Genomic DNA, 20644 nt, shown 5'->3' on the forward strand with positions numbered 1-20644 from the left:
GGCCCAAAATTGCTAGTGGCACCCCTTATGGGATGTACTAGTTACAATGCAAAAAAAAAATAAAAGTAAAAAAATCTTATTTTTTTTTCTTGTTTTCAGTAAAAATATATAAAAATTATTAAAATTAAAATGCTTGATAGATGCAAAATATCAAATTTAAGTGATTTTGTGCATAAAACAAGCAAAAAATCTGCCAATGGGGTAAGCAAATAAAAAATTTTTTTTTCTTGGGTCGTTTCACTGAAAACAAGACAAAAATACTAAGAATTTTATTTCTTGAAAATCATTATTTTTTGCAGTGTAACATTAGATTTATGAACTTCACATTAGGTTTCTTAACAAAAATCCAATTGGTTTCACATTTTATGTCATAAAAATTGTAAAAATGTCTACGTAGGCAGCTCACTATATTTCGAGATACAGCCAATGCTACCAATTTGGCACGTATACAAATAGTCCAAAACCTTACATAGTGGTAGAATTCGTCTTTAATATACTTTACAAATGGATATACACCTCTAAAGAGAAAAAATAAAATTAAATAAATCCTCAGTAATATTACAGGCTTGTGGCTGAGCGGTTGAGTAGCCCAGTGCATGCTACCAAATCAGAAATGATATTTTGCATAAAGAAAAACGTTTTGCATTTTGGTGGCATATTCATGACAGTCAAGTTTATTATTATAATAGAATAAATGATTTTATTTAGTATTAAATGGGTGAAAATTTACTGCAATGTGAAATTATTTATTTAAATATTTCCAAGTATTTATATACCAAGGTACCATTTTTGTTTTGCCTGTAAATGTATGCCTGTTATTTTTTTTATGTAACGTATTATAATATTTTTCACTCCAATACAGCAAAAAGTTATAAGAATCACAATTTACATAAAACTTAAAAGTAAAACATGCATCACATTAGAGTAAAGACTATCTTGAGTATTTAGTAGGGCACTTAACTGTCATGAAAATAACACAAATGCGAAAATATTAAAACTGGCTTCGCTTTCTTCATGCAAAATTATTCAGGTTCAAACCTGAGCATATTTTCGGGTGATTCACCCCTTAATGACTCACAGATCTTATTTTAAAACAGATGCATTAGTCATTCACAGGCACTCACAGATCTAATCCTTGATCATGTGCACGTGATGGTTTTACACAAAAACGAGTGCCGAGTTATGAGAAACAGCTTCGGAAATCCACAGATGAGGAACACGTTCTGCGGGACATCAGTGCTATGTGTAGACTGAACGAGCAGACGTGAATGAGCCAATGAACTTTGGGATCTCTATGACATCACGAAAGAACACATTTCAAGTTTAAAGAAGCACACGGCAGAGATTGGCTTAAAATCGTACGTCCAGTTATATGTGGCAAGAACACAGAGGCACTAGCATCGGAGGCGACATCAGCGAGATTCACAACCTCATTTTCATCATCACCGTCTTTGAACTTCTTTATAGCTTCTTTTTGGGGAGGAAGTAAAAGCAACCCAGATCGAGAAGAGAGTATCAGCCTGACGTTCTCCCCTCCCTCCCCCCAAATCCTGATCTGTTGCTTCATTCGTTACTTGTAATAGCTTTCTTTCTTCCCCAGGTTATATTTTAAAAGTTTAAGATTTTGTCTTTGTTGCGGTCAGGATGCACAGGGTCTGCGCACGGAGTCGCATGCATGTGAGAGAGGTTTGCGTGGCAAACCGAGACATCATCTTGCATAGTTTTTGATGAAGTCCTGAACTTTGTTCCTGAAGTCCTCCTGAAACAACAAAGAGGCAAAAACTAGATTGGTTTGAATGAACCTTTAATTTTTCACAAATGCTATACAATATTTTAGATGCATACACAGAGAGAGAGAGAGACAGAGAGTGAAAGAGACCTTATCTCGCAAATGATGCTCTGCCGCATCTATATTCAGCGGGTCATCGAAGTTAAGAAGATCCTGTGATGGGAACATTTATATTAAAGTTTAATCCTATGTAAACATCTGTCATTTGAGATATTTTAAAGGATTACTCCACTTTCTTCCAGATAATTTACTCAACCCCATGTCATCTAAAATGTTGATGTCTTTCTTTGTTCAGTCGAGAAGAAATTAAGTTTTTTAAGTTTTTCTCAATTTAATAGGCTTTATTGGACCCCAACAGTTTACAGTTTTAATGCAGCTTCAAATGGCTCTACACGATAACAAACGAGGCATAAGGGTCTTATCTAGCAAAACGATTGTCATTTTTTGCAAGAAAAATAAAAAATATGCACTATTAACTCACAACTTCCTATCTTGCACTAGCCGTGTGACGCGCCTGCGCGACCTCACGTAATTGCGTAAGCACGTCGAAAGGTCACGCATTACATATGTGAAGCGCACATTTGTGGACCATTTTAAACAATAAACTGACACAAAGACATTAATAAGCATCATTCCTCAAACAACAACGTAGGAACGGTCCTCGTTCTTCACACTTGTAAACATTGGGGCAGTAGTTTCGCATATGTAACTTTTTTTGACGTGATGACGCATTACGTGAGGTCGCGCTGGCGCATCACACGGCTGGTGCAAGACGAGAAGTTTTGGTCTAAAAGTACTTATTTTTTTATTTATTTGCAAAAATGACAATCGTTTCGCTAGATAAGACCCTTATGCCTCGTTTGGGATCGTTTAGAGCCCTTTGAAGCTGCGTTGAAACTGCAATCTAAAACTGCATTTAAACTGTAAACCGTTGGGGTCCAATAAAGTCTATTAAATTGTGAAAAATTCTGAAATGTTTTTCTTAAAAAAAATTATTTTTTATTTTTGACTAAACAAAGAAAGATATCAACATTTTGGATGACATGGGGGTGAAAAAATTATCGGGATTTTTTTTATGGAGTAATTCTGTAAGACAACATGTATACTTACAGTGAAGAGTGAATTCAATCCCCATACAACATCCTAAAAACATAAAACATAGTAAAATACACATTCATCCACTCAAACACAAACACATTGTACGTATTTATGCAAATAATAATAGATAGGATTTTTTGCAATGTCTTAAGTATAACTACACTTATACAAAATATCTGTGCCGATTCGAATATTCGATTACCAATACCGATAGTTTTGCTTTTTACCCCTTGTATTAAATTATGTCATGTAATCATAGAAGTGCAGTTTCTGCACCACTTTTGATTATAATTTGCCCTGATCATTCATTGGCTGTTTTTAAACAATTGGACGATAGTGGGACAAAAATTCTTTTATTTTTAGGAAATGCTGAAATGAACATGAACTAAGATTAAATGCTGTAGTTTTGTTCATTGTTAGTTTGTTGTAAAAAAAAAAAAACCTTAAAGAGCACCATTTTTCAGATTCACGATTTTTTTCACGATTTCCTTTGGAATTTGTACCTTTTGCATACGAACACACACTTACACACCAAAGTAAACGATGACGCTAATTATCGTTTCCGACGTAAATTCTCTTGGACTACAACAAACACACGGATTGTAGGCAACAGTTTACTTCCTCAGCCTGTTGACATGGACACAACGGTCATTATAATAATCCCGCCTGCTTCTTACAACCTGTAAGTCTATGTTTTCATATTTAAATAATTTACTACTGACTAAACCATGATTCAAATACAAGTTTTGTGCAGAGTCGCGCTTGTTGTTTGTTGTTTCTACGATCATGAATGCAGACATGGTTACGTTTTGCTCAAGGTGCGCTGGAAAAGTTGATCAATCAACTTGTTAATCTGCATTTTCTGGATCAGATTCAGCTCGTATTAATAGGGTAGTAAAGTTGATATTAACTCCTGTCAGTATTGCATTGTGAGCTAATCTTCAAAACATGGTAAGGAGCGTCACATTTCCAGCTGACGTCAGAGGTATTCAGGATATCTGGAGCAACAAAACTGTACGATATGTGGTAAATAATGTGTTTTTGAACCATAAACCACACAAACACATTGTATTATACTAAGTACACAAAATAACATTGTTTTTAGCAACGAAATAGGTGCTTTTTAAAACATACAACTAGTGATGCACCGATGTATCGGCCGCCGATATTTATCGGCCGCCGATATTTGATGAATTTGAAACCATCGGCATATCGGTAATAGTAGAGAAAGGCCGATACCGATTGTTTTTTAATTAACCACATAAAGGCAATGAGTTGCATGTCTGTTGTTCAATTAAAATGATTTAATGTTCTGGTGTGCACTATACTTAAGCACCGACAGAAAACCTTTGTTGAGCTGTCTCAAATGTCTTGGACAATAAAAGAAACAGACTGCACTTTAGTGGGGGAAAAGAAGTCCACCTTTTTTTGAAGTTGCAATAGCACTGGCATTATTTATGTTTATTAAAGAAATCCATTATATGTAAAAAAGGAGTTAATGATGTTAATAAAAGAAATGCTGAATAGCAAAAACCACCTTTGAAGGTTGTCATGTTGTCGTCTTATATTTGTTTTAGCTTAATTTGTGTCTCTCTTATTATGTTGGTCAGTTGAATGTTAATTAGATCCAATCCATGATCTGTAAAAATAATTTGATGCAGAAATAAAGAAGCTAATAGACCAACTGTATAGTATTGTATACAAGTGTTTAATATCGGTATCGGCCAGAAGTTGTCTGTTTAAATCGGTATCGGCCCAAAAATATCGGTGCATCCCTACATACAACCTTAAATTAGAAGTATAGTTCCGTTTTTACGCATACGCAAGGGTCCGTTTACAGTACGCGTGATGCAAATTACACCATCAGAATAGTAGTACTTTAATCTCGAAAGTTTAGAAAGATTATTTTGAGGCAGCATACAAATGTACTGGATGACACTGATCAAGAAAGCAAAACATATATGGCCAATGTAATCCATCCTATATAATTAAATGTGATGATCTCAACATAAAAATAAACATTTTCTGTTTTTCATATATCTTTCAGGACATCTGCTGTTAGATTTAAAACTAACACAACTGACACTTCTGTTAATAGAATAGAACTGTGATCATTTCTTATCCTGACGAATTATCATCAGCGTTTCACAACAACACCTCCGGCTGAAATAATCTGCGGGACATGAAGCTCATATGTTAGTCTAAGCACTACACAGAGAAAAATATTAGCATTTCAATACAATTCTCACCCTGTGAGCACAGATATTATTTTTCAAAGATGTGCTGCGACAAAAGGAATTACCTGTAATGTGCGTGTTGGTGCCCATCCAGTGCCATCAATCGAATGTTCTCGCAATAAACTGAGGAGAGAGAAACGTGTGTGATTTCTGCTCCTTTATTTTGTAGCAATGCAAGATTCCTGCCTACATCTAAAGTATACACTTGTTTTATGCACAAAATCACTTAAATTTGATATTTTTTGGTCTAAAAACTAGATTTTTTTGGGTTGTTTTGCTCATCAAGAAAAAGCATCTTAATTTAAGAATTATTAGATATTTTTACTGAAAACAAAGCAAAAATACTAAGATTTTTTTTTTTTTTTAATTACATCAGCGGATAAAATTTTTAAAACACTCACCTGTTCTTTATTTATATTTTTTCCACATTAGAGTTATAATAAACTGTCCAAACTATGGCATAACACAAATGTAGCTGTGGAAATTATGTTCACCATAAAATATGAATTTTCTTGATGAGCAAAGTTATCAAGATTTCTAGTTTAATTTAAGTGAATTTGTTTAAAACAAGCAAACAAAATATTAATCTGCCAATGTGGTAAGTTTTCTTGAAAACGTTTAAGAAAAAAGTAAATAACTTATTTCAAGATATAAAAATTTATGCTACGTTTACATGGAAACGATCTGAAAAGAAACCGCAAAAGTGGCGTCGCGTTATCACTTATTATTCCGCGTTTATACGAGCGTCTTGAGGGGGAAATCTGCGTGCATAAGGTAACGCAAAAAAAAAAACATATTTGGTGTAGTATGCACTCCAGGCGGCTAGGTGGCAATGTCAAGCATTGACACAAAACAACAACAAGTCCGTGTGCCTGCGTACAACCTTCTTCCTGGTTCTCACAGGTCTCGTCCAAAGCCGTCTAGTTTGCCTCCGACAAATTGCCACATCAACAGTTTGACTGAGATAATTAATGCGCCTTCTCTGATCAGTAATACTTGCTGTGAATATTTCGTACAACTGCTGGAAAGACTTGTATATTTATCAGAGCTGCTATGACAACTTGAAGGTCCGACGTATGGAAACAATCCGACATGTTTGTTGTTATTTTCCTGAACTGGCGCATGCCTGTGACTTAAATGCGTACGTGACGAGAGCCACCGTGAGCAGACTTTTGTGTTTTTACTCTTTAGATCGTTTTTAAGATTTCCACTCTGAAGGGTGGTTTCACTTTTTTGCGTATTTAAGCCCCCAAAACGCTGTCGCCGTGTAAACGAAAGGCACATCCGATAAAACATTTTTAAGTTTTCACCCTCGAGCGTTCTCGTGTAAACAGGTCCTTAGATATAAAATTTCAGTTCAATTTTATATTTTTTGTTTAAAACTAGACATATTTTCTTTAGTTATTTTGCCCATCAAGAAAATGCATCTTGCTTTAAGTATTTTTAGATATTTGTACTTATGGATAAACAAGACAGTGTTGTGACTAAAAGCATCCACAACAAATCAAAACTCTGTTATATTTTATCACCTAAAGTGCAGTCACCCTTTGCCAAAAAATTGTAAAATTGTACTTGTCATTTTATCAAGTCTTGAAGTTTTACCTTACAATGCAAAAAAATGAATGTCTTACGGGTTTTTTTTTTTGTCTTGTTTTCTAACATATATATCTGAAATTCTTAAATTGAGATACATGAGAAAATCAAGAGGTTTTTTACTTAAAACAAGAAAAATAAACTTAATTCCAGTTTCAACTGATTTCAATAAACTTAATTTAAGTTTATTTTTCTTACTGCATTGGCAGAAATTTTAACTTGTTTTAAAAAAAAACTCTTGATAGGATGAATTTTAAAGAATATTAAAGAAGTTCGCCTTTAATCTGGGATTTTATTGGCTGCTTTGTCTTCAATATTAATAAAGTCATTTATTTTAAAAATATATAAAAACAATTGAATCCCATTTTTATATAAATATATATATATATATATATATATATATATATATATATATATATATATATATATATATATATATATATATATATATATATATAGTTTTCTAATAACAGAAATTAATATTTTCGGCACAGGTATATTTTTGTCTACGAAAGTATTTACAAAGATTTAGCCATACATCTTTAAACGATTTTTAACATTGTTAACATTTCAGTCATGCACTGCAAAAAATGACTTTCTTACTTCTTGTTTTCAGTACAAATATCAACAAATTCTTAAAATCAAAATGTATTTTGATGAGCAAAATGACTCAAGTCTGCCAATGGGGTAAGCAAATTTTTCTTGAATTTTTCTTGAATTAAGTGTTTAAGAAAAATTTTCAAGATTTTTTTCCTTACCCCATTGGCACATTGTTTTTGCACTGCAAAAAAAAAATATATTTTCAAGAAAAAAAAAATATTATTCTTGTCTTGTTTTCAGTAAAAAAAAAAAAATCTTGAATGAAGATGCTTTTTCCTGGTGAGCAAGGCGACCCAAGAAAATAAGTCTAGTTTTTATCAAATATCAAATTTAAGTGATTTTTGCATAAAACAAGAAAAAAATCTGCCAATGGGGTAAGCAAGAAAAATTTGCTTGCCTCATTGGCAGATTTTTTTTTTTTTTTTTTTTTTTGCTTTATTTTTGGTCTAAAAACTAGACTTATTTTCTTAACTTTGATCTGAAAACAAGACAAAAATACTAAGAAAATAATTTTTGGCCGTGTGTATTTTAAAACTTTTGACCAGTAGTGTACATCCAAAAACAATCCTGGTATAGCCGTTCGAATTAGACAAAGGTAAATTTGCAATACCTCAGACAGATCTCGCCGGTTTCTGCGATGTTTGGGTGCCATATTCTGGTCGAGCACTTGACTTTGGGAGGCTGTGGAAAACAGCAAATTATTTGTTTTACTATACAAGCAGTTGAAGTTGAATTGACAAAGTTTTAAAAAGTATTCGGAAATAACAATGAGGAATTGCATAACGCTGCTTCTGGTTATTACAATGCAGCTTGGTCTGTATATTCTCACTAGGCTATTTCTTCTGTCTGTAATGCATGTTTACTTCTCTCTAAACGTAGATTTTAGGGTCAAGGTCCATGTCTGGATTTCTTCAGTGCCTTGAGGGTTTTCTTGTGGGTCTTCTAAGGTCAAACCTAAGCCTGATTTTTATGTATGCGTGCGTGCATTTGTGTGGGCGCATTCTGAGGGCCATTTCATTAAATTCAGACACGGTAAAGACTGAGTAATGCCGTAAACATCCATTTAACGGCCTCGCTTGAAAATGGACTCTTAAAATCATTGTTGCACCGCGAGTGAGTTAGTGTGGCATTCCCTCATTACTTCATGATGTGTCACGGACACTTACCACCATATTATAAGCTTCGGGGACTTCGATCTCAAACTGGAACTTTCCGCCAAGGTAATAGCCTTCGTCTATTGAGACATTTTAAAGAAATAAAAGGTTATGTTTTGAATCTCAAAGGTAATAAAAAGTGTACTATTGCAATCCATGCCACCGCTATAATTATATTCACGTTAGGTCAGATAACCGATGTATGTTTATTATTAAGACATTTACATTTTTGCAGCTGCCACTAAAATGGACATTAGTTTGTTTTTAAAGCGAGAAAAACACTAAAAATGAAATTAAATTAATTGGTTTTAATGTACAGGACGAAATGTGAACTACTATTCATCTGAGATTTGCAAAAGACATAAAAACATAACATAACAAAATCATAAAAAGCTGAAAACTAAATTATTACAACAATTAACCTCTTTATGAGGAAATTGCTCTTTTGGAAAATGCAGATAACTGCATAAATATTCAAAATGCCGATAAAATTATTTCTTAAATCCCAACACAGGTAAAGCACTATATACACATTACAACAGAATCTGTAGTTGACATATCTGCATTTTTGCACAATACATACAACTGTTCAGCCCAGCACTTATACTGCATATAAACAGATCAACTTAAGCTACACTCCAAAAAATGATTTTCGATATAAAAAATTATTAGTAATTTGGTCTTGTTTTCAGTAAAAATATCTAAAAATTCTTAAATTAAGATGCTTTTTCTTGATGAGCAAAACGACCCCAAAAAATAAGTCTAGTTTTTAGACCAAAAATATCAGATTTTGTGCATAAAACAAGCAAAAAAATCTGCCAATAGGGTAAGAAAATTTTTCTTGAATTTTTCTTGAATTTAGTAAATGTAGTAATTTTTTTACTTACCCCATTGGCAGATTTTTTACTTGTTTTATGCACAAAATCACTTAAATTTGATATTTTGGGTCTAAAAACTTTTTTGGGTCATTTTGCTCAAGAAAAAGCATCTTAATTTACAAATTTTTAGATATTTTTACTGAAAACAAGACAAAAAATATTACGAAAATGTTTTCTTGAAATTCTGGTATAATAATCAAGGACTTTGCTGCTGTAACATGGCTGCAGGAGACACAATGATATTACGTAGTCTCCTTAGTAACTTTCAATTAGGGATCGACCGATATGGATTTTTCAGTGCCGATACAGATTTCTGTTTCATCAGCCTTAGCCGATGACCGATACAGGCTGCCGATTTTCTTGAGCCGATATTTGGAGCCGATACTGGTTTTGCTCACTCAATTTACATCATAAAAATTATGTAAAAAATGGCATGTTGTTAAAAAGAGATGTTATTAGTTTGCACAGTTCTTACATTTATTGTAGTCTTGGACTAGTCTAATCCCTGTCCAGGAAACCGCCCCATAGAGATGAAAAAAACCCCACTTTGTTCAGCTATGATCAGCTGTTAAGCCGAGCTTTCAATGTTGTCGTGAAAAGGTTGGTTGTTTTTAGTCGCATGACCTGCAATCGCTTGCGTGTTCCAGCACTCTGTCTGTAAATTATGCCGGAAAAATCGGCAAACACGGCAGCCATGTATCGGCCGATGCCGATACACATAAAACTCGCAAATATCGGCCCGATATATTGGCCGGCCGATATATCGGTCTATCACTACTTTCAATGCTAATTGTCTAATCAGATTCAATGTATTATGCTAAGCTAAGCTAAAAGTGGTAGATCAAGAATGGATTCCATAATGGTAAAAATCAAATGTTTAACTCTTGGGGAACTGGAAAATAAGCATATTTTCAAAAAAATTGAGTGTCCCTTTAACCTTGAAAAACACATGGTGGTAACAGTTAATACGGTTCCAAAAAAACGTTTTCGATAACACAATCTGGTTGCACAACAAGAGGTACGTAATACCATCACGCATCAAGCTATACAAGAAATGCAAAGCAGAAGTGAATTCCTCTCAAACCACGCTTTCAAGTCATTCAGTATTTCTTATATCGCAATATATATACACACACACAAAATGGTAATGTATATTGTGCAAAATATCATGCAAACACTTTGCTTTTTGAATCACCTGGAGAAATGGCCAGCTGGAAGTGATGGAGTTTATTTTCATCAGGAAAAGTCACTTTACAGGTATCTGCAAAAAGGATATATTATTAGAAACAAACAGATTTGTGCATCATTTGACAAAAAAGTTAAAAAGACTAATTAAGGTGCTTTTTTGAAACACTTTTATGAAAGAAATGACCCGGATGTACTTACTTGGAAGGTTGGACTCTAGTTCAGCGACCTCTACAAGCACAAATCAAATAGTAAATAATCAGCACTAAAAGTAACAACCTAGTTAAAACCAACAAACCAGTAAATAAACATAAGACACAGTACATTTATATATTTATTCAGTTTTATTTGTTACTGAATTTGTTGCCAACATGGTCTCGGAAACACATATACGCGAGACGGCTATAAGCAGCTATATATGGCCATCTGCGTTCCTTCAATACCAGCTGTAAATGTTAAGCTGGGCTGGATCCAATAAAGAAACCAGTCTAAGTGGTTGGCTGTGGATGGGAACTGCTCTTTAAGCTGCCGGTAATGGCACGCAGACTCCTCCTCTCTCTCGGTTATAAATAGAGCAGTCCTGATCTGGCTTGAATCACATGTCTACTTCAGCAGTACTGGCACCATAACAGACTGACAGAACAGAGTCATCCTATAAGTTAACACTATCCTCAACGTGATTTCAACATTTACACTCATTCGGGTAATCAAGATTGATGCATCACATTGCATTGAATACATCTATAAGATATATCTACGCATTCGGCAAAAGCTTTTATTTAAAGTAACTTAGTGCATTCATTTTTAAATCATTATGTGTGTTTTCTGATTGCTAATGCAATGCTCTAACAATTGAGCTATAGGAACACATATTGCGATGTTTATTGTATCGTGAGGTTTTTGGTGATACCCAGCCCTAAGAGACAAAGTTATTCCAAATTGGAAACTTAACAGGAACTAATGGGAATTATTGAAAAATGTTTATAAACTAAAAGCACATCAATATACAAACATAAATAAACATTTTGTTTGGTCATAAGCAGACATGCATGCAAGGTAATACAAATTTGGAGGAATTCTGAGGAATTTGATCAAAAATCCTTCAGAAATTATTCTAATATTAATGATTTCAAAACGATTTTTGATTATATAAATGCAGGCATGATGATCATCTTTCGAAAACATTATAACAGTAATGTGTTCAAACTTTTGGGTGGTCTTGGTTACTTTTTTTAATTATCTCACCTAAATGTTTTCTCAGTCAGTGTATTTATCTTTACGATGGTATAATGTTGTTGCACAATAGCTTACACACAGCATAAGGAATTTGTAAACAAATTTTTGTAATTTTGACATATTTTGTGTGCAGGAATCAAGAAATTATCTGTGCATGTTATGGAAGAATGCAATTTTTACAAATTCCCATTTATTCCCATTAATTCCCATATAATCCTGTTAATTCCCATATAATCCTGTTAATTCCCATATAATCCTGTTAATTCCCATATATTCCAGTTAATTCCCATAGAACATTTCCAGCCTTGAAATTTTCTGGAATTTTGCAAACACATATTAGGAGGAGTGTTCTAGTATGTGATATTGTATGTGAAATCCAGGTTAAAATCTCATGATCTAAATATGAGACTTAGAAAATCAAATGCAATGAAATGCAATCCCCTTTCTGGTGCAACCAGATATTTAACAAGTGTAAAGTGAAATAAATTTCTTAAGAATAACATGCCAATGCATTGTTAGAAGAGTGTGTATAAAAAGATTCATGTGTATAAAAAGTGGTCAAGTTTGATTTATAATATATATAAATCAGGTGCAGACCCTGAGAATCAAACCCATGATGACCTTTCCAACGCTAATGCCATTCTCTGCCAATTGAGCTTCATCAACCATAGTACTCTGATGTCAAGATTTTGAACAGACGTTTGTACCTTTGATGAGGAGTCGATCCCTGATAGACACTCTGTGAGAGGCATCATTGGATCCTGCGGTGGCACGTCCGGCCCTCACCCCCTCCTCCCTCTTCAGCTTATTGGCTAACGTCAGCATACCAGCAAACCAACATACACACTCACACACACCTGTCAGAAAACAGATGAACACAGTCTGCTAGTTACACAAATAACCAGATTTACATTTATGCACTGTTGTGTTGAGAGTGACTTCTTGGTTGTTATAAACTGCTTTTAGAGCCTTCAGATACATTTACTATGGTAAACAAAGCTTTTATAGTTAACACATGTAATGTTATTTTTTACAAACTATGGTAAGTAATCCTTTAAATGTATCCTTTTATATTAGCCTTATTCATGGCATTGGTGGTGGCAAGGAGAATCAAAGTAATCATATGGAAAGATCATTTGGTTTTCTAAAACTCCAAAAAGAATATGACTTTATTAATGTGTGATCCTTTGTTGGAATGCATAAAATTTATAAATGTACCCTTTTCAAGAGTCTAACAAAAAAAAGAGTGTAACATCATGTTAAAAAGTGAATAACGATTGGTCATTTTACTGTCTGTCAGTCTCTGGCTTTACATTCGATCGTCTTTTCATTAAAAACAGAACATTTAAAGCGGCCATAGCATAAAAATCTGTCTTTTTCCATGTTTAAGTGCTATAATTTGGTCCCCAAAATTATCAACATAATTATCAACATGCTTATCAACATAAAACACATAAAAACTTTTTTTGTAAACCATTCTCTGCAAGCATGTGAAAAATTAGATTTTGCCTCTATTGTGATGTAGGTAGCAAGCCTTATTACAATAATACCGCCTCCTTAATCTGCACTATCCAACAACAGCACTGCAATTTAGTGCAGAAAGAAAGAGAGAGAGAAAAATAATTGACAGCAAGTTTAATTTTGACAAACAACCATCATTGCATCATTGTTTGCATTTTATCAGCTCTGCACAACTTTAACATGCTATAAAAAGTTATATTGGAGTATTTCAACCCAATCTCACGGCAAGTCGTGTTATAGCAACGAAAATTTCGACCAATTTACTCGTGTTTGATGACACGAATTTCCGCTGTTTTTCGTGTCTCTGGAGATGAATGTCTTTTTCGTCCTTCCCAGCACGAATTTCTATCAATGGCTGTTCGTGTCTGTGGCACGACTTTCTTTATCGCGTCATTTTATATTTTGTTCTCTCATCGTTGCCTTCCACTTCTTGACCATTGTCGCTTGGGGTTTGGGCCAGAATCACTTTCTGCGACTTCCTAACCCAAACCCCAGCTCTAACCCCAACTCCAGGCGAGAATAGTTTTAAAAGTGGACGAAAAACATTTAGAAACCAATGCAAAAAATAACATCCTAACGCAAACCCCGGATCTAACCCTAACCCCAAGCGACAATGATCCAAAAATAGGAAACAACGATGAGATATAAAATATAAAATGACGCGACAAAGAAAGTCGCTCCACAGACACGAACAGCCACCGATAGAAACCCGCGCTGGGAAGGACGAAAAAGACACTCGTCCCCAGAGACACGAAAAACAGCGGAGGTTCGTGTCATCAAGCACGAATAAATTGATCAAGATTTTTCGTTACTGTAACACGACTTCCCGTGAGACTGTGTTGAGTATTTTGAGCTAAAACTTCACATATGCACTCTTGGGACACCAAAGACTTATTTTACATCTTTAAAAAAAAAAAGTATAATATGTCCCCTTTAAGGAACAGAAAGATTTATCTCCTGATAATGGAAAAATCCCACATATCAGTAAATATATCAGCCACTGCAATATATCAATTTATCACTTATAATCAGATTGCCTACAAATTTGTACAGTGTCTTAAAGAATACAAATTCAGTATTGTCAACAGACTAGGCTCTCAAAACACTAATCTCTGTTGATGTTTACAGTAAAGTATTGTTATGACATTACACATTACAATGATTTTGGGGTTTAGCTGAATAATTATATGGTTTTCTTGGGACAACAAGTATTACTGCATTTTAGACATGTACATTATGATAAAAAACATTTATGGACAAATACTATAATTATACCATGTACTTTTTACTAAAGAAATATTATGTACACCATGCAATGCCACGAAACTTTTGAAGTAACTTTATACAATATATATATTATACAAATATCTGCATGCTTCAGGTAATTTGTTAGTACCATAGCGTTTTTAATACCACCATGGTATTACCATATGATGATACCACTTTTACTAGGGTAAGTTACGGCTACAAGATCATAAGACCATAGGCATAGGATCATATTAAGTCAATTTCTATAAAACATTTACGTCATGGAAGTTGCAATTATACAATAAAACAATCCCAAACTTTAATAATGTTGAATTGCCGGTTTGATCTGAGCTGCTATTGTGCTAACATGACTATTAGCATTTACTTTGACTCAAAGCACACTGAGCTTTATTTGTGACATGACTCTTCTGAATATCCTATTAATATTGAAATAAAGAGATGGCACGAACTGTAAATAAAGCTTTACAATCCCACAAATGTCAAGTAAATAGAGTGGGTTCGATGTAACACACACCTGCCGCTGTCAGAGTAGATAAACTACCCAGCTCGCGTCATACTCAAAGTCTCAGCGAATGAATTTCACACCTTTTCCATAAAATAATTTCTACAACAATAAAGTTAAATGTTGTAAATAGAAATATAATTGAGTGGAATGCTGCTCAGATTAGTTTTACGGCGACTTTAATCATTTCCGCTACTCGAGCTATTTAGAAACCGGAAGTGGCCGCGTTCATTCAGTAAACGTTCCGGTCGGACTCAAGTATCACCGTGAAGGGTTCCGACTGTTATTTGCAAAGCTAATTAAATTCAATTTCTTTGTGTATCTTGGTGTGTAATCATTTGATGGTTGTGTATAAAGCTACTACGTACAAATAGATTTTAAATCGTTCAAAAAGTGATTGCTTTGATTTATTTTTATGTTTTTGCAAGGGCTGTGTGATGTTATTTTTTATGTTTTTCATGTTGTGTGTTTGATGTGTGTCTTTGCATGTAGAGTTCAGAGAACAGGCTGATGGGTTCAGAAATTGTTTATAAGAATTTTATTTTTTAAAACCTGTAAGAAAAAAACTGTAAGAGCAAATTATTTCATGTTAAAATCCACAAAATAAAATTGTTGTGTAAGTTTTTATTTTTCAAACTGAAATACAGCATAGATTATCAAAATATTAAGAACCAGAGAGCCAGTGTCTTTAATACAGTAAAATTCTAGGATTCCTGTGGTTTAGATGCCAAAAAATAGAAATATTTCACCACAACCACCACTTCTGTGTCAGGGGTTGAAGCCCCCATTGCTTCCATCAATCTGAAAAAGAAAAGTTTCAACTGAATATCCGTTTTGGTTTTAGCTTTTGTGCATGCTTTACAGTGAGCCAAACTATATACACTAAAATATACAATAAATACATTGTCTATATCTTAGTACACAACTTGTGAAGCTAAAGCACTATCACTGGTTTATATCTAACAGTGTATAGCCTACATTTCACCAAAGCAAATCACAAAATAATTAACTATTGCTATCTTCAGAATGCATCACACAGAGCAACAACGTTGTCTAAAGCATGGTTTTCAAACTGGGGGCCGGGGCCAGGGTGCCAGGGGGGCCCCAGTTTTATGACATTTTATGAAATACATTCATTTATCATGAATTTTGTGTAATTAAACCTAAAAAATAAGGCTACTAACCAAAAGCACTACTTTTTTGTATAATTTAATGTTTTTTTATTAAAATGTTGAGTTTTAGAACAGTTTTTGTCACAAATTTTCTTTGGGGGGCCGCGGGCCCGCGAAGGAATGCACCGTACAAAAGGGGGGCAACACGCTAAAAAAGTTTGGGAACCACTGGTCTAAAGTCATGAATGTTAAATTAGTTTTCTGACTGTTGTACCTCTCTGTGATGGTCTTAGATAGTCTCCTGGCTTCATCAGGATCATTTTCATAAAAACCTTGATATGTGGCAAACGTTTCAACCAAACCAATATAGCTCGATAGTGGCATACGTACTCGGCTCCTCCGACATGCATGCCTGTATAAAAATCAAATCATCATTAATAGGTAAATAAAACTATGTTTACAATGCAATCAGGTAAAAACATTCAGGGACTTTAATAAAACGATATCTATGTTTGCAGAGAAATAAGCTGGATATTTCTTGAAAGTTTTCATGAGATCATGCAGAAGTGTATTTTACAGGCACAATGCATTTGACAACACAACTTATATGATACACTGACCTGATACTGTCACGTGTCCAATATATAAAACTCACACTTACCACTCTTTATCTTTGTATGAAACCATGTCATAGATCTTCTTGTAGAGTTTCAGAGAACTGGATCCAAGGTAAGCTTTTCGGAAAGGGAGCACAGTCGCATAGAACTGTAAAGTACAAACGTAACACTTTACAATAAGAATAAGAAATTAACTATATTGCTGATTGTTAGTTCATGTTAGCTAATGCATTTACTAATGTTAACCTTATTGTATTAATGTATAAACAAAACTAAACTAAAAATTAAACACAATCCTACAAGAACATGAATCTAATCATTATTGATACAAAACTGTATATAATTCACTTCAAACCACCTCTGTCTCTAATAATAAGGGTTTTTAACCTCTTGACAGATTTCATTAAGTTTAGGGGATCGGTCTTCATATTCTAGCTCAAAATCCAAAGTGTAGCTAAGCAGAGCTAGACAGCCACCCGGCCTCAAAATACGGTCGGCCTCTTTCAGAAAGCGTGGATGGTCAAACCAGTGAGCAGCCGTCATGGACGTAACCAAGTCAGCTGACTCGTCCTCAAAGGGCAAATCCTCCGCAGGACTCTCTCTAATGGAACAGATACAAACAAATATAGATTTACACTTGCTGGTACTCAGACACTATACGCTTTCCTTTAAAACCAAGACCAAAACATTTTATGCATAAGGCAGCTACTTTTATACAAAACGACTTGTGGTATATTCAAGCTATAAAGTTTTTTATTAGCATGTTAAACACATGACTTTCAATTGCTAATGCAATACTTACAATATTTATGTTTTTAAGCACTGTAAATTTGCATTGTATAGTAATGAGAAGTAGGGAATAAAGAGTTGTTTTATACCTGTAAGAAACATTTGGAGCATGTGCATCAGCATCAGCTATCTTTAGTTGAGCTGGACTGATGTCTAACCCGACCACTTTGAGAAAGTGAGGGGCTAACAGTTTGGTACCCTGTCCGGATCCACAGCCGACATCCACGGCTAGATCCAGATCACCCTGTATCTGTTCACAACAAAACACAGGCCATGTTTGTGCTTTATGTAGGAATGTATCCCTTGTGATTTAACCCAACGGCTGGGTTTGTCTCCAGCATTGAGTTGATAACAGCATTTTTAAAGTGGACAGGAAGTCGTATCCTTTAAATATTTTAAGATAAGAAATATGGCATGCAAAATGTTTGTAGCATTACACTTGTTTCTAATATTATTCTCTAATGTAAACAGGGCTGGGAAATTTGGGGGGGGGGGGTCATTTAAAAAATGGGACTATTAATTTGTCCTCAGGTTAAAGAAAAAATTGTGATACTTAATTAATGAATATTCTGAAAAAAAGGACAAATCTGAAATTAAACCGATGCATCAGTCATACAATGAATATGTAGCTGAAAGTGTCATGTGACAATTAATACTTTAATACTTAATACTTTGTAGAGTTGTTGTTAAGTCTAAATGTAGGGTAGGATTAAATATGTGGTTTTGCAGAATCAGGCATTAATATGTGCTTTTTAAGTACTAATAAACACCCAAAATCGCAGTAATATTAATGCTAATAATAAACATACAATTAATAGTGAGAATTGGAAACTACTAGAGTTACCATTATTCTTATTAACTCACCAAAGTATTTACAGTGACAAGGATACATAAAAACATGCATTTGATGTTAAACGAACTTTTGTATTACATATAATTGTTCTACCTATAAACAGTATTTAGTTTAATTACATCTGAAGTAACTGTAATTACAGTAATTACAGGAAAAAATAAGAGTAATCTTTTACTTTACTTTTTCAATGGAAAAGTAATTAAATTACAGTAATTACTTAGTAACTAGTTACACCCAACACTGTTGATGATGCATTATATAATATTAGTTGCAATAAAAACTCACTCATAATGGGGAGTCATTTTAAATGATATTAAGTTGTTTAAATATAATTCATTTTTAAATTCTAAATCATACACAAATTCTAACCAGTTTTTTGCGGTGTCCATGTACTTTTGCGTCCATTTTTTTTACAAATAAATAAAAAAAATACAAATAAATTATCCGCGTTTTATTAAGTTACTCATGAGTTATTTGTTACGCGTTTTATTACAGACTGAAACGAGATTGAAACGACCGTCATTCATTTTTTTCACAGGAATGTAGTTTTGAAGATGATAAATACACGTTTTAACAATTAATGGCTATTTTTAATGAACATGGCATAATGTTCATGCCAATTTAAAAAGCCTAATTTGTGAAAACGTTCACAACCAATTTTTGTCGCAAATGATATAATCTACAACTGTGGTAATGTTTATAAAGTAGGCTGATTTACTGCCAAAAAAGTTTTAATGTGAAACGATTATTAAACTGGTAATAATCTCTTGTTTTCAAATTTAAATTGTGCTGTTTTTAAATCTATAAGGTGCAAAAGTCCTAAACAAAACTTTAAAAGTAGGCAACGTCAATATATTATTTGTAAAATGTCAAATTTTGTCAATTAACATTGCATTATAAAAATACAACAACCGTTTATATTTTTCTTGTTATAGTTAAAAGGGGGAAAATGAATGGAAAGTACACGGACACGCTCCCCCCATCCCCGAACTCCGTCCCCCCGCGTCCCCCTATTTCCAGACCTGCATGTAACACCTTAATATGTGAAAATGAAAAACAAAACATTATCAGACAGTATGATTAAATGCTAAGTGATTCTATGCAAACCCTTTTCAAAACAGAAACAGAGGGGAGTATCATATTGTTTTCCGAAGGAAGTTCAACACTTCATCTATGAGGTCCTGAGGTGGAGACACCCGGTAGCACTGGTAAGATTTAGCGAGTGCTTCTCCTTCAAAATGTCTCTGAGCCATTTTCCTTGTGAAGAGTCGGTGTAACTTAAGTCAAAGATTCCAGAGCGTCCTGTCAGCAGTCTGTCCCTCAAGTTATTAGATGCGCTCGACCTGATGCGCGTGAAATATTTGGTGACTGATATGGCCTTGGGCGGATGAATATTCATGAGTTTGCTGTTTCGCGTTAAATCGCCACTTAAATTATGACGCTCAGCATGAATGATAGGCAAGAAGTTAATCATATATTGTTATTGCACAATAGTTCAAAGATTGTATCGTGTAGTGTGTGTCAATGAATACAGATTTGCCAGGGGAGGATACTACAAAGAAATGAATGAGACAAGTATTTAAAGCCAACTAATGTATAACTTTGAGAGTCTTTAAAACCGTTGATAACTGTATATTTGGTGCCATAATAAAGTTTCTAATGTAATGATTTTGTGGCAGTCTTTGCTCAGTTGGTGCATAACTGTCAGACATTAAATTCATATTACAGTTTTTCATGAACTCAGTCATAAACATTCCCAGTTGTTTTCCCCATGCTCTGTACACTGTCAGAAAAAGGTACAAAACTGCATCTTTTCTGTCGCTGGGGTGGTACCCTGAAACATTCATTTTTCTACCCTTTGGGGTAAAATATTATACCTTAAAGGGGACATATTATGAGATTTCTTTAAGATGTAAAAAGTCTTTGGTGTCCCCAGAGTGCGTATGTGAAGTTTTAGCTCAAAATAGCCCATGGATCATTTATTATCATGTTAAAAGTGCCACTTTGTAGGTGCGGGGAAAAATTTGCCGTTTTTGGGTGTGTCCAGGGCAGGCCCATGGGGCTATGGGGCCCTAGGCGAGACCATTAAAATGGGCCCCACTGATGTAGAAATGTTTATAGCACTGCAATTTGACAAGTGAAATGAAAACACACAAAAATTGTCAATTTATTTATTTAAGTGTAGAAGTTTTTATTATGTGCAACATATTA

General features: G+C 34.1%; 2 protein-coding genes across 2 annotated transcripts; both read right to left on the minus strand.

Annotated features, from left to right (window-relative positions):
• Positions 1–470: 470 nt before the first annotated feature.
• On the minus strand, positions 471–15309 carry ube2f (ubiquitin-conjugating enzyme E2F (putative)). Its single transcript, XM_055206123.2, has 10 exons — positions 15075–15309; positions 12478–12627; positions 10736–10765; positions 10545–10610; positions 8484–8551; positions 7928–7998; positions 5190–5247; positions 2900–2932; positions 1880–1942; positions 471–1759 (listed from the first exon to the last, which is right to left on the minus strand). Exons 2-10 carry the CDS (start codon positions 12593–12595, stop codon positions 1709–1711), a joined length of 558 nt encoding a protein of 185 aa, XP_055062098.1. The 5' UTR covers positions 12596–12627; positions 15075–15309; the 3' UTR covers positions 471–1708.
• Positions 15310–15639: 330 nt separating this feature from the next.
• On the minus strand, positions 15640–19879 carry LOC129445040 (putative methyltransferase DDB_G0268948). The gene is made up of 6 exons (XM_073866234.1): positions 19573–19879; positions 17670–17827; positions 17179–17392; positions 16836–16939; positions 16449–16586; positions 15640–15863 (listed from the first exon to the last, which is right to left on the minus strand). Exons 1-6 carry the CDS (start codon positions 19684–19686, stop codon positions 15767–15769), a joined length of 825 nt encoding a protein of 274 aa, XP_073722335.1. The 5' UTR covers positions 19687–19879; the 3' UTR covers positions 15640–15766.
• Between the last annotated feature and the right edge of the window lie 765 nt (positions 19880–20644).

Source organism: Misgurnus anguillicaudatus, chromosome 3 (genome assembly GCF_027580225.2).
Source record: "Misgurnus anguillicaudatus chromosome 3, ASM2758022v2, whole genome shotgun sequence".
NCBI classification, from domain to species: domain Eukaryota; kingdom Metazoa; phylum Chordata; class Actinopteri; order Cypriniformes; family Cobitidae; genus Misgurnus; species Misgurnus anguillicaudatus.

Bases quoted from the DNA above. Each gene is read 5' to 3' on its own strand.
- ube2f (XM_055206123.2), bottom strand. From the start codon at position 12,595: ATGCTGACGTTAGCCAATAAGCTGAAGAGGGAGGAGGGGGTGAGGGCC. The intron at 7,999-8,483 runs GTAAGTGTCCGT...TGTTTTCCACAG, and splicing joins CCGAAGCTTATAATATGGTG to CCTCCCAAAGTCAAGTGCTC. The intron at 2,933-5,189 runs GTAATTCCTTTT...TTATGTTTTTAG, and splicing joins CACCAACACGCACATTACAG to GATGTTGTATGGGGATTGAA.
- LOC129445040 (XM_073866234.1), bottom strand. From the start codon at position 19,686: ATGGCTCAGAGACATTTTGAAGGAGAAGCACTCGCTAAATCTTACCAG. The intron at 17,393-17,669 runs GTATAAAACAAC...CTGTTCCATTAG, and splicing joins GCTCCAAATGTTTCTTACAG to AGAGAGTCCTGCGGAGGATT. The intron at 15,864-16,448 runs GTACAACAGTCA...TTTCTTTTTCAG, and splicing joins TCTAAGACCATCACAGAGAG to ATTGATGGAAGCAATGGGGG.